General features: G+C 41.2%; 1 protein-coding gene across 1 annotated transcript in view; it reads right to left on the bottom strand.

The window, feature by feature from the left end:
• Positions 1-6,334: 6,334 nt before the first annotated feature.
• Positions 6,335-14,273, bottom strand: part of STX12 (syntaxin 12) — a 41,458-nt gene continuing 33,519 nt past the window's right edge. Inside the window, 3 exon segments of the mRNA NM_001243442.1 lie at positions 6,335-7,859; positions 9,899-9,981; positions 11,465-11,537. Coding sequence (NP_001230371.1) covers positions 7,761-7,859; positions 9,899-9,981; positions 11,465-11,537 — 255 coding nt within the window. The 3' untranslated portion in view covers positions 6,335-7,760.

The raw sequence follows: 14,273 nt of genomic DNA, 5'->3' as shown, positions 1-14,273 counted from the left end.
CCCTCTGTGTCCTGTGGACGCATTCCCAGGCGCTAAAATGTTGCCACCCCATCCTTGTTCCGGGCTTGCACCGTCAGCCTTTCGACCCCAGCCTGAAGAGAGGCTGGAGGGTAGATCTCAGAGATTGCAGTGATCTCTCATTTTGTTTCTGCTTTTCCCGCCCTTCTGCATACAGCTACCCGCATCTGGACTCACTTCCCCATCCTAATCCAAATCTGGCCTTGAAGGCTTCTGTAGAGATCTGAGAAGATACCTTTGGGCGTCATCCAAACTCTGGACATACTGGAGCCAGGGATGGATCCAACCAGATGGCAGGCTTCCACATCTTCACTGTGCATGAATGAAGTGGTTAATCAAGTTGAGGCCCCTTTGAATTTTAAAATTTTGATCATAGTTATTAGATTGTGTAAGGAGGCATTAGGATTCAGGCGTGCCTTAGGCCTACAGCTGACTGAAAGACCATCAGCAGGGCCTCTGGTTGTAATGGCTTTGTCTATTGAGTGCTTAATTATCTGGGCAAGTATTGTATGGATCGTCTCATTTAATTCTCACAACTCCCTTGAAATACTGTGATCTCCGAGGGGAGGCTCAGAGAGATTGAGTTGCCCAGCTTCACCCTAGAACAAGTAGTAAGTGGGATTCAAATCTAAATCAGTAATGCCAAAAGCCACGGTCTTTAGTCACCACTGTCTCTCACACTTTGATATTAGTACGGTCATATTTATCATATTTCGCATGCAAATGAAACCCAACACTTTTTTTTTTTTTAACGGCTGTACTTGCAGCATATAAAAATTTCCCAGGCTAGGAGTCGAATTGGAGCTGCAGGTACAGGCCTACACCACAGCCACACATTGTCAGATCTGAGCCACATCTGCAACCTACAACACATCTTGCCGCAATGCCAGATCCTTAACCCACTGAGCGAGGCCAGGGAGCCAACCCTAATCCTCACAGACACTATGTTGGGTTCTTAACACACTGAGCCATAGTAGGAATTCCCCAACAGCTTTTCAGTTTTGTAGAAAATATGGGAGGATTATCTGACCTGTTTTTTTTTTTTTTTCTCTTTTAAAAGAAGCCAAATGCAAATTTATTGTTCACCCAGAAAGAGGCACTGAACAGCAACTTATCCCTTTCTATGATGGAGTTATTTTTGTTCTTGATTCCATACTGCTGGTCCTGTTTTTCTTTCTTTGTTGTTTTGGCTGTGCCTGTGGCATGGGAAAGCTCCCAGGCCAAGGATTAAATCTGCACCACAGCAGCCACCCAAGCTGCTGCAGTAACAATGCCAGATCCTTAACCCGCTGCACCACAAGAGAACTCCATTTTTTTTAATTTTAATTTTTTTGGTCCTCTAGATTTTATTTATTTGTTTATTTTTGGCTTTTTGCCATTTCTTGGGCCGCTCCCGCGGCATATGGAGGTTCCCAGGCTAGGGGTTGAATCGGAGCTGTAGCCACCGGCCTACGCCAGAGCCACAGCAACGCGGGATCCGAGCCGCGTCTGCAACATACACCACAGCTCACGTCAACGCCGGATCGTTAACCCACTGAGCAAGGGCAGGGACCGAACCCGCAACCTCATGGTTCCTAGTCGGATTCGTTAACCACTGCGCCACGACGGGAACTCCTTTTTTTTTTTTTTTTTTGAAGATACTTTTTTTGTTTGTTTTGCTTTTTAGGGCTGCACCTGCAGCATATGGAGGTTCCCAGGCTAGGGATCTAATCGGAGTTACAGCTCCTGGCCACAGCCACAGCCACATCAGATCCAAGCCAAGTCTGCAGCCTACACCAAAGCTCATGGTAAGGACGGATCCTTAACCCACTGAGTGAGGCCAGGGATTGAACCTGCAGCCTCATGGTTCCTAGTCACATTCGTTTCCACTGTGCCACAACAGGAACGCCCAAGCAAGATACTTTTATCTGCAGAGATTGTGTGGGTCTTTGAGGCTCTATTATTCCCTTTTCAGTCATGAGGTAGTGTTGAAGCCATTTCTAGCTGTTAGTGAACAAATAACATGTAGGCTTTGCTATTCAGTCTCTCAGCTTCTGTGGGTGGTCCATTATTTAATCCCTTATAATGCTGAGTATACATCCAAGAAACCTAAAGCTGTACTCTTACCCTTGTAATTCTTTACTCCTTGGTCATGTTCCCTGTTGCCAGCACAGCTGATATTCACACTGGCCTCTGATGTAATGGCACCTTACCCTTAGCCAGGCCTTATAAAGCAAAATGCTCTTTGTTTGGGCACCAATGATGTCAGTGTAGATCAGCAAACTGGAGGACAGCAGTCTGGGACATGAACCTTTTGAAATGTAAAGACTGATGGGCTAGCTGACTTTGGACTTTGAGGCTTCCTCAGGATAGCATGTGAAGACATCAGGAGCATATTGATATCGAAAAACTTCCTTACAACATCATAGATATATGATCAAGTGGAAAGAGTGAAAAAATTGTGTTTATATATAGATGGTACAAATCAGGAGACTTCACTTAGCAGGGTGGTGAATGAAAAATTTACAAGGTGCTAACAAAAGAAAAGATGTTCATGAAAACTGAATAGAAATTGCCACTACTCCAGACTTTTAAGGAATGCTTCACGAAAGAGGTGGTGGGCAGGATAGTTTATATCAGTGATGAACGGAGACAGGGTATAATGTCCAAAGGTGTGGTTTTGAAGTCAGAGTGTTCTTGAGGTCATATCCTGGCTCCATTGCTCCTAAACTGTGATCAAATCACTTACCTACTATGCCTCAGTTTCCTAATCCATAAAAAGAGGACAAGAAAAATACATCTCCTTGATGGTTTTGTTGGTAGAATAAATGTGAAAAGTAAAAGTTAGCATAGTAAATTGCTTGCAAAGGGGTCAACTATTACCCCACAAATAACCATTCACATGCAGAGCACTTCCTCAAGCCTTGAAATACTTTTTTTTTTTTTGCTTTTTAGGGCCACACCTGCGGCATATGGAGGTCCCAGCCTAGGGAAATTGGACCTGTAGCTGCTGGCCTATGACCTACACCACAGCTCATGGCAATGCCGGATCCTTAACCCACTGAGCAAGGCCAGGGATTGAACCTACGTCCTCATGGATGCTAGTCAGGTTAATTAACTGCTGAGCCACGACAGGAACTCTGAGCCTTGAAATTCTTATAGTAGATTACCATTCCTTCTTCAGTTTTAAAGTGATGGGGCTAGTCTAGATGAATGGTCCAGATATTAGAGATATTATAGACCGGGGGAATAAAAGCAATATAGAGTGTCAACTTTTATGTTGCCAACTAAAGAGATTTTTTTTTTTTTTTTTGCCACGCCTGCAGCACATGGAAGTTCCTGGGCCAGGGATCAAACCCATGCCACCCCAGTGACCTGAGCTGCTGCAGTGACAACAGATCCTTAACCCACTGTACCTCAAGGGAACACTTGTGTTGATTTTTTAAATGAAGATTGTCATTTAACATCACCACTTTTTCATTTTTATCCTCTTAAAAAGTGAGAAGGCCATTAGCTCAGATTCAAAGATGGTACTTTAAAAAGCCCACTACATTATTTTTTCATTTCTTCATGGACTATAAAAATTTGGTCCTTGGAGTTCCCATCATGGCTCAGTGGAAACGAACCTCATTAGCATCCATGAGGACAAAAGTTCAATCCCCGGCCTCGATCAGTGGGTTAAGGATCTGGCGTTGCCATGAGCTGTGGTGTAGGTCACAAAAGTGGCTCGGATCTGGTGTTGCTGTGGCTGTGGCGTAGGCCGGTGGCGGTGGCTACAGCTCTGATTCAACCTCTAGCTGGGAACCTTCATATGCCGTGGGCACAGCCCTAAAAAAGACAAAAACAAAAATAACGTGGTCCTTAATCAGAGTCTGACATTAAAAATTCTATTATTTCAAATTTATCTTTCAAAAATTAAGTACTGGAGTTCCCTGGTGGGCTAGCAGTTAAGGATCTGGTATTGCATTGTTATTCCTGTGGCTTGGGTCCCTGAATCGGTAGAGGTTTCATCCCTGGCTTGGGAACATCTGCATGCTAAGGATACAGCCAAAAAATTAAAATTAAGTACTAAATTGTCAAATTCCATTTTGGGTAAATATTAAAGTGAACTACTCAGTTGGCCTAAAAGCAGGGTCAAGGGTTGGAATCAAAACTGATTCAAGCTAATTTCCTGGCTAAATGGAAGTTCTAAAGTAGCTGTATTTCATACCACTGGAAAGCAATATTGAAAAATTCTTCAAAACCTAGGAATATGGTAAACACGCCTAAAAAAGCTGGGAGGAAGCAGGTGATTTCTAGCTGTAAGAAACAGTTTAGAATGAAAGCTGGAGTTCCCGGTGTGGCACAGTGGAAACGAATCTGACTAGGAACCATGAGGTTGCAGGTTTGATTCCTGGCCTCGCTCAGAAGATTAAGGATCTGGCATTGCCATGAGCTGTGGTGTAGGTCACAGACATGGCTCGGATCTACTGTTGCTGTGGTTGTGGTGTAGGCTGCCAGCTGTAGCTCCAATTCGACCCCTAGCCTGGGAACCTCCATATGCCGCAGGAGCGGCCCAAGAAATGCCAAAAAAATAAAATAAAATAAATAATAATAATTAAGAAAACTGAATGGAGGAGGCTCAGGGTGTTTTTTTACTTTCCACTAAAATGTAATTTCACTTTGATATTTTTGCCCAATGGTACAAGGCAGTGTTTTACCACCAACCCTTAGCAAAACCAAACCAAAACAAAACCTGCCCAAGAAACATCAGTATAGCAGCTAGCAAGTTCTTGTTCTAGGACATTCACAGAGGAAGTGGCCAGCATAACATTTCTACTTTACCCTATATGACAGTACTACTATTTTAATTCACTTGATGAGAGAATGCTCCATAAAGGAAGGAGAAAGGGAGAAAGAGAAAAGGAAAGGAATTCAGAGACAAGCATGGAACTTGTATGTTCAGACCAAACCCCTGTTTTATGGCTATACGAGAGCTACCAAGGAAACTCAGGACCTATGGGTTAAATAACTTGTTTAAATACCTACAGCACGTTAATGACCAAGCTAAGATTCTCTAGGCCTTCTGTACCCCAGTCTCGTTTTTGACCTCTAAACCAATGGTTTTCAACTATGCTTACACATTAGAATTATCTGGAGTTGGAGTTCCCATCGTGGTGTAGCAGAAACGAATCTGACTAGAAACCATGAGGTTGCAGGTTCAATCGCTGGCCTCACTCAGTGGGTTAAGGATCCGGCATTGCCATGAGCTGTGATGTAGGTCGCAGATGCAGCTTGGATCTGGCGTTGTTGTGGCTGTGGCATAGATTAGACTACTAGCCTGGGAACCTCCGTATGCTGCGGGTGCGGCCCTGGAAAACAAACAAACAAACAAAGAATTATCTGGAGCTTTTAAAGTCCCTATATCCAGACTACAACCCAAAGTAACTAAATTAGAATATTGTGGCAGGGGTACCTAGGTATCAGTATTTTTGTAGTTTCTAAGATGAAGCCATGGTAAGAACCACTACCCTAAACCATGGTGCCCCCAAAGGTGAACAAAGCACAGATAAGGAGGATTCTTTTTTTTTTTTTTTTTTTGTCCTTTTGCCTTTTCTAGGGCTGTTCCCTCGGCATATGGAGGTTCCCAGGATAGGGGTCGAATTGGAGCTGTAGCCACCGGCCTACACCACAGCCACAGCAATGCAGGATCCAAGCCACGTCTGCAACCAACACCACAGCTCACGGCAATGCCAGATCCTTAACTCACTGAGCAAGGCCAGGGATCGGACCCGCAACCTCATGGTTCCTAGTCGGATTCGTTAACCACTGCACCACGACAGGAACTCCAAGGAGGATTCTTGAACAAGTTTATTAGGACCAATTAGCAGAATCTCTTGGTAACTACTACAAATTCCAGCCCATTCAAATTCTAGGTCAAGGTCATACTTGCTACTACTATCACCACCACCAATGGATTACATAGTATTATAGAACAGAACTATGGTGGCTTCATTTTACCCAGGCTGAAAGTTTTTTCACAATCAAGACTTTTCTTCCTGGAATTACAGATGATGTATTCAAGTCCAGCTATAATCTAGACTGAAGGGGCAGTGACTACAGAACCAAGGAATTAGCTCTGAAGCTGCTGCTTGGGCCACTGTGACACCCCAATAGCTCTATCCTGTTCTTCAAGGAAAGGACTCCTGAGCACCTATCCCACCCCAAGCCAGTCCTCACCTGCCCTACAGTCTTCACCTGCTCTCCAGTCTTCTTGCAGGTCTCAGTTTTTCTCCAGATAGCACATTACCCAATAGCTACTGCATCAGGATGTTAACTCATAAAAACTTACTACAAAAGCTTTTGAAATGTTTATTTGTATTTGTGGTGGGATGGTGCAGGAGTTCAAAGAAACTTACGTATTTAGCCCTTGTTTCCCTGCTGTTCACATTAGTAAATATTAAGTAACATTACTGGAAGTGGAAGAAATAAATACAAATATATCCAGGGTAGCAAATCCTCTAATTCACTAATGGAGGAACTGAAATTGTTAACCCGATTCACATTTTTTTGAGAGCCTAAAGAAATTACATTCCCTTTAATGTACCTAGACCTGAGAAAAATGGGAGAGGACAACATCTATATTACAAGACAGCAATATTTTATTGAAACGTTTTTTTGTCTAAAACTATGCAGGGAGAGATTAATCTCTTAGTCATAAATTAGGATAAGTCTAACATCACTATTCTAAACCAATATTATTTACAAAAAAGAACCTTTTCTTTGCTTTATTGCCAGATTCACAGGACTAAATTTTAAACCAACTTCAGTCTAGCTTTTAAAATCTTCCTGCCATCAAATGCCCAGCAACCATTATGAGGGTATGGGCAGCCTTTTGATGGCAACCTTCATCATTCACCAGGAATGTATAACCACAACTTAGCAATGAAACAAAAAGACTAAATCATTCCAAACAATTCCTATTTGCTTTCCAAAGCATGCTTTGTCAAATACTCCCCTTCTATACAGACAGGTGGGAGAGGGATCCCACAGAGTATAGTAACGTTAATTAAATTAACCTCTTCAAAAAGTGAACAAGATGGTTTAGTGTATATATGGATGAACTGCAATAGATGACACTAGCAGATAAGAAACTTAAAACCCAGATTAACATGTTTCCCAACAACTGGCCAGCTCAAATAGTTACTTTCTCATGTAATCTGGATCACATGTGCAATTGTTCGTTTTCTAGTTAAATGCATTGCCAAAATCTTTCAAAGCAAATAGGGAACAGGCTTCTTAGTAATTCAAATTAAAATGTTAAATTATAAAAATTGCTGGCTTATTATACAGTTTCTGATGAACTCTAGTAGGTTTGGTGCCAGAAAGTAATTCTATCTCAGTTGCTAGTCAAAATGTAAATCTTCTATACACATAAAAAGACAATATTACAAGACTGTAGTGTCACCTGCCAAAACAAGAATATCTAGAATGGAATTTTCGATAAACACTTGGGATGAAGGGCAATCAGAATACAAGAGAAAACAAAATCCACATAAATTAATTCTTAATTTGAGAAATGAATAGAATGCATACATAAGTTGATAAATACTGTCTCCATAGGTCACTAATTCCAAGGACTAGTTAGTAGTTAGTTTCTAACTAAATTATTACAGGACGTTCTGGTGTATTCTCTCTTCTTGTGATCAGTTTGTTCTGGCAAGATTCCAACAAGCACTTGCCCTTGAAAACAGTCAGCGGAAGAAGGCTTGGAGGCAATCACTTCATTTATTACCTAGAATTATCCACAAAATAATTCCCAAGACTACAATAATCACTGACAGGACAAGGATCAGGATACAGATCTTCTTGCGAGATTTTTTCTGAGGAGAGAAATATGTAAAGAAGATACTCATGAGACAGGTGAAAAATATTTATATCTAAGACTCCAAGAGTGCTTCATCAATCTGCCTCCTGGTAATTCAAAATTAACTCTATCTGTGCATGATTATGCATAGACCTTCTCAAAAATCTCAAGTTACCAGTGCTAGACAGCAGTGATAATTCCAGGCTCACTAATACAGTTTTGCAAAGGAGCCATTTATACCTATGTTGCTAGGCATTATTTGCAATAAAATAAGGTATTTGTACATGTGAATTTTAATAAAGGTCTTATGCCTATTATAAAATTTTATATTCATTGTAAAAAATACAGACAAGCAGAAGAGAAAATAGTCACCCACAGATAAAACACTTGGAGTTCCCATTGTGGCTCAGCAGTTAATGAATCTGACTAGCATCCCTGAGGACACAGGTTCGATCCCTGGCCTGGCTCAGTGGGTTAAGGATCCAGAGTTGCCATAAGCTATGGTTCAGGTTGAAGACATGGGTCGGATCCTGCGTTTCTGTGGCTGTGGTGTAGGCCAGTGGCTACAGCTCTACTCGACCCCTAGCCTGGAAACCTCCATATGCTGCAGGTGTAGCCCTAAAAAGACAAAAAAGACAAAAAAAAAAAAACCAAAACAACCCACGGATAAAACAGTTGATTTTTTTCTTTTTTTTTTTTGGCTTTGCTCACAGCATGCAGAAGTTCCCAGGCCAGAAATCAAACCCAAGCCACAAGGGTGACCTGAGCCACAGCAGTGACAATGGTGGATCAACCCACTGAGCCACACAGGAACTCCAACAGTTGACATTTTGATTGTATTTCCTTCTGATATTTTACCCAAGCATATGGTTATCTGACATAATTGGGACCATATTGTATGATGTTTGATGTTTTTCTCATAACATTTTAGCATTAAAAATTTTGATATTACAAATTCTTTATAAACATCTGTTTTAATTCCCACATAACAACATTGAGTGGATATATATAATTTACTTAATTGTTTCTTTACTGTTGGATATTAAAGTCATCACTCAGTTTTTAAAAAGAAACACTAATATTAAATACAAATTTCTTTAAGAACAGTCCCAGGTGAAATACAGCTATCTTAAGAACATGGTAAATGAGTGAAAGCTATTTATTTCTAAAAAGCCAAGCAACACCAAACTGAGATGGAATGAGAAGAACCTCATTTACAATATTTGTACACTGAGGTAAAGACCCAGATAAAAAGTCTTAAAACTAGAGTTTCAACCAATATATAGAAGAATATCATTTTATCAAAAGTAGAATGATTCATCCCTATTTATAACAATATAACCACAAAAATGATAAGTTCCTATTATTTCATAGGTAAATAAGCAATCAGAGTTGATTCTATGTCCGTCCTTTGTAGCAAAATTCAACAGAAAATATTTGCAAAGTTCTACTTTGTACATTTATTATCCTAATGGAAACAAATGTCAGCTGTTTAGGTTATAAAATCAGCCTTACACCAGATTAGTATCATGCTAGTTGACAGGGTTAGCTTTTTTTTTTTTTTTTTTTTTTTTTTTTTGCTTTTAAGGGCCACACCTGCAGAATATGGACGTTCTCAGGCTAGGGGTCGAATTGGAGCTACAGCTGCCAGCCTATACCACAGCCACAGCCACGCCAGATCTGAGCCGCATCTGTGACCTCCATCACAGCTCACAGCAACGCTGGATCCTTAACTCACTGCTCGAGGCCAGGGACTGAACCCACAACCTCATGGTTCCTAGTTGGATTCATTTCCGCTGTGCCGTGCTGGGAACTCCTAGAGGGTTGGCTTTGTAGCTAAGAGGCTTCTATACCAGTTTATTCAAAGTTTGATGCCTTTTTGTAGATCACTTTGCAAGGGAAAATACTAAAAATGGAACTGGGACTGCAATCATGACTACTTGCCTCCAGCTGAAGCCTAAGCAAAAGGTTGGAGCTGTTCTCAGTGTGTCCCTGTACTCCGATGGCCCTCAACGTCTACAGCACAAAATGACTTTCCTTGGTACCTGCTTTTACCTGATAGTAAGCAGCTCGCTGTAACTGATCAGTAGCTCTTTCTACATGCACCTCTGAGCTTTCCACATTGGCTTCTATGCTGTCTGCAAAAAAGAAGGGCAGTAGATATTTTAACACACTCAGATGTTTCAAGACTGCAAACTGAACAAAATTCTGACGCCTGGTTTCAGCACCCTCACTCCAACTATCCAGCCATGAAATCAAAAGTTACTAACTCCCTAAGAGAATAGCCCTATTCTTTGGAAACAAACACTTTAGTATTTATGAGTAGAGGGTTATGAAGTATGAAACTCACCCACAAATGGCTCAGACAACATCAGGTATATACACACAGAGAGAGAGAGTGAGCGCAAATAAAAAGCAAATGGGGTAAAATGGTAACAAGAGGTATATCTAGGGAAAGGTTATAAAGGAGTTCTGAGTTACTTTAATTTTGGCAACTTTTTATAAATTTAAAATTATTTCCAAAGAAAAAGTTTGTTTTTTCTTTTTATGGCTGCACCTGTGTGCAGGAAGTTCCCAGGCCAGGGGTCAAATCAGAGCTGCAGCTGGGGCCTACACCACAGCCATGGCAACATTGGATCTGAGCCACATCTGTGACCTACACTGCAGCTTATGGCAATGCTGGATCCTTGAGCACTGAGCAAGGCCAGGGATGGAACCCACATCCTTACAGAGAAAATGTCAGGTCCTTAACCCACTGAGCCACAATGGGAACTCCTCCAAATAAAAAGTTTTTCTTTTTTTGCTTTTTAGGGCCACACCCGAGGCATATGGAGGTTCCCAGGCTAGGGGTCAAGTCAGAGCTGTAGCTGCCAGCCTACACCACAGCCACAGCCATGCAGGATTTGAGCCACGTCTGTGACCTACACCACAGCTCACAGCAACACCAGATCCTTAACCCACTGAGCAAGGCCAGGGATTAAACCTGTGTCCTCATGGATGCTAGTCAGATTCATTAACCACTGAGCCATGATGGGAACTCCCTAAAAAAAAAAATCTATATATATCTATATATTATATATATCTATATATATATATATATATATATATATATATATATAGGTCTCTATTTTTTAGGGCCGCACTTGCAGCATACAGAGGTTACCAGGCTAGGGGTCAAATTGGAGCTGTAGCCACCGGCCTACACCACAGCTCATGGCAACGCCAGATCCTTGACCCGCTGAGCGAGGCCAGAGATCAAACCCGCAACCTCATGGTTCCTAGTTGGATTTGTTTCCATGATGGGAACTCCCTTAAAAAGTTTTTAAAAAGGGTTTCTAAACCCACAATTGTGCAAGTTTCTGAAGATAAAAACTGGGTAACTGACAGCTATTTCCCTAAATAGCCAAAGACTTAGCAAGAGGCTATGGCAAGCAAATGGAGCCAACTATTCATGGAAGCCTCATTTTAACATCACATTTGACAACATAAGGAAATTGCTTAGAAAATGAACTTAATAATTTTTAAATGGTATTCCGAAATTCCTAAGACACATCTTCCTGACCTCTCTGTACATAAATACCATCAACTCGCCTTTATATTAAAGGTATCAATAATACATACCAATTAGATCACCCTGGTCATGGATCATCATGGCCAAATCTTTAAATATCTGATTGACATCCAAAATGTCAGCCTAAGAAACACAAAATAAAAATCAACTAACATCAAGCGACATGTTAGAAAATTCGTTTCTCTACTTACCTAAAGTTTTGGCTATTAATGTTAACACATTTGTTTTTATTTTATTATTTTTAGCTTTTTAGGGCCGTACCAGCAGCATATGAAGTTCCCACAGGCTAGGGGCTGAATCAGAGCTACAGCTGTTAGCCTACACCACAGCCATAGCAATGCAGGATCTGAGCCTCAACTGTGACCTACACTACACCACAGCTCACGGCAATGCTGGATCCTTAAACCGCTGAGCAAGTCCAGAGATTGAACCCATGTTCTCATGGATACTAGTCGGGTTCATTACTCCTGAGCCACGACAGGAACTCCCACATGTGTTTTTAAAGTTTATAAATCATGCTTTCTCCATAAAGAGCAAATGAAAGTTAATCATTAACATTTACTAAGTGACAACTATGTGCCAAGTACCATATACCAGGAAGGTAATTCCAAGCACAGACTTTAGCTTCAGAGGATTGTTGATCCTCCACAGTCTTGTTGTACAACTTTAAATTAAGAATTTCTCTGTACCTCTTCTCTAAAATGTGGACAATGACAGTACCTATCTCACAGGCTTTTCAGGAATACTCAATAAAGTTCTTAGAACTGTGCAATAAGCACTTCATAAGTGTTAGCTCTTAATAACTATCACCTAACTGGTCCTCATGACAACCCAATGAGACATGTATTATTCCCATTCTACAGAAGAGAAAATCAAGACTCAAAGAGGTTAAACGACTTATCCCAAAGTAGCTCAGCTAACAAGTGGCAAAATTGAGAATTAAAAAGTTCATAATGTTTTGTTACTATGCCTCCTCAATACTTGAATTAACCATTCAGTTACTCTATGAAGTAAGTATCTTTGAGGATAATGAGGTTCAGGGAGGTTATGTAACTTGTCTAGTCACATAGCTGATCAGTGAGGAAACTAAGCATTGCAGCCAGGATTATATCCCTGAGGTCCATGGTCTTTCAATTGCAATGCACTACCTCTCAGAATGTACAGTACGAAATGATGCTTTCAAAGCAATGACTTCCTAATCATAACTCAGCAAGAATAGTTCTTGCCAGCATCTCAGTAACTTGCGAAGAATCTGCTATAGTTAGGACAGACTGCTAGTTGCTGTGAATATAAAAGGGCTTAATGGAGTGGAGTAATCAGTACACAGTAAGATAAATAAGAATAAAGAGTATTACATGGGAAATGACTCATGAATGGTATAGAAAGTCAAAAAAGGAGGGACTATGGCAAAAGAGATAGGAATTAAGTTGTGACTTAGAGCAAAAGAAGTCATATTAGCTAGATTAAAGAGCAAACAGCCCAATTTGGCTATAATATAGATGTGATATTATGATTCATAGTAAGAAATATATATTTGGTTTTATCCCACTCTCAGCCCAGAGCTCATAAAACCCTTAAAATTTTCTAAGTGATAAATGAGATAAAGATGTCTGTTGTTATTCATGACAGCCTCTTTCAACCATTCCTGAGTTTGTTATTAGCTTGACTTTTGGAAAACCCCTAAGGATGGGGGCTGGTTGCCAGGGAACCAACCAGGTGATTAGATGGTTGGAACTTTCTGCCCCAATCTTGACCTCTGGGGAGAGAAGGGAGGGCTTGAAGTTAAATCAATTACCAAGTGCCAATTATTTACTTATTTATTTATTTTTGTCTTTTTTCCTTTTCTAGGGCCGCTCCCACGGCATGTGGAGGTTCCCAGGCTAGGGGTCTAATCGGAGCTGTAGCCACCGGCCTACACGAAAGCCACAGCAACGCAGGATCCGAGCCGCATCTGCGACCTACACCACAGCTCACAGCAACGCCGGATCGTTAACCCACTAAGCAAGACCAGGGATCAAACCGGCAACCACATGGTTCTTAGTCGGATTCGTTAACCACTGAGCCATGACAGGAACTCCCAGTTATTTAATCAATCATGCCCAAGGGACAGGGTTCTGAGAGCTTCTTGGTTGGTGAACACCTGGAGAGGGCACAGAAGTTCTGTGCCCCTTCCTACAAACTCTGCCCTGTGCCTCTCTGCCATCTGGCTGTTCCTGAGATGTATCCTTTTATAATAAACTGGTAATCTAGGGAGTAAGCTGTTTTCTTGAGTTGTGTGAACTGCTCTAGCAAATTAATCAAACTAAAGGAAGGTGATCACAAGAACTTCCAATTTCCAGCCTGTCAGTCAGAACCACAGGGGACAATCTGGACTTGTGACTGGTATCTGAAGTTGTGTGTCTGTGTGTGTGTGTGTGTGCGTGTCCTGTGGGACTGAAACCTCAACCTGTGTGATCCGATGTAACTAACTCCAGGTAGAAAGCGTCAGCATTGAGTTAAATTAGGACATCCCTATAGTGTGGCAGAATTGCTTGATGGGGAAAAAACCCACACATTTGGGGGCCAGAAGTGTCAAGGTATAGTCTGAGAACAGAAGAGACACACAGGAGTGTGTTACTCCACCATTAGAATAGGGTTTGTCTGTTAAATGCAGGAAATGACTGGATATGAAAATCCAGCCCTAAGGAATCTGGCCTTAATTCTGTTGAATGTGCAGTGCCCACTACACTCCTGACATACACTGCAGTCCACTCCTTAACCCTAACTCTACCCCTGCTATAACAGTATTTCTAATGTTAAAGAATCAAGTTGATGATTAGGAGCAATAGGTGAAAAAGAGAAAAAAGAGTTCCTGCTGTG

The sequence above is a fragment of the Sus scrofa genome, chromosome 6 (assembly GCF_054392235.1).
Source record: "Sus scrofa isolate SSC_HxYL_T2T_F1_AM1 chromosome 6, Sscrofa_HxYL_maternal_Yorkshire_Landrace_v2.0, whole genome shotgun sequence".
Taxonomy (NCBI): Eukaryota; Metazoa; Chordata; class Mammalia; order Artiodactyla; family Suidae; genus Sus; species Sus scrofa.
This window is presented reverse-complemented; position numbering and strand designations above follow the sequence as displayed.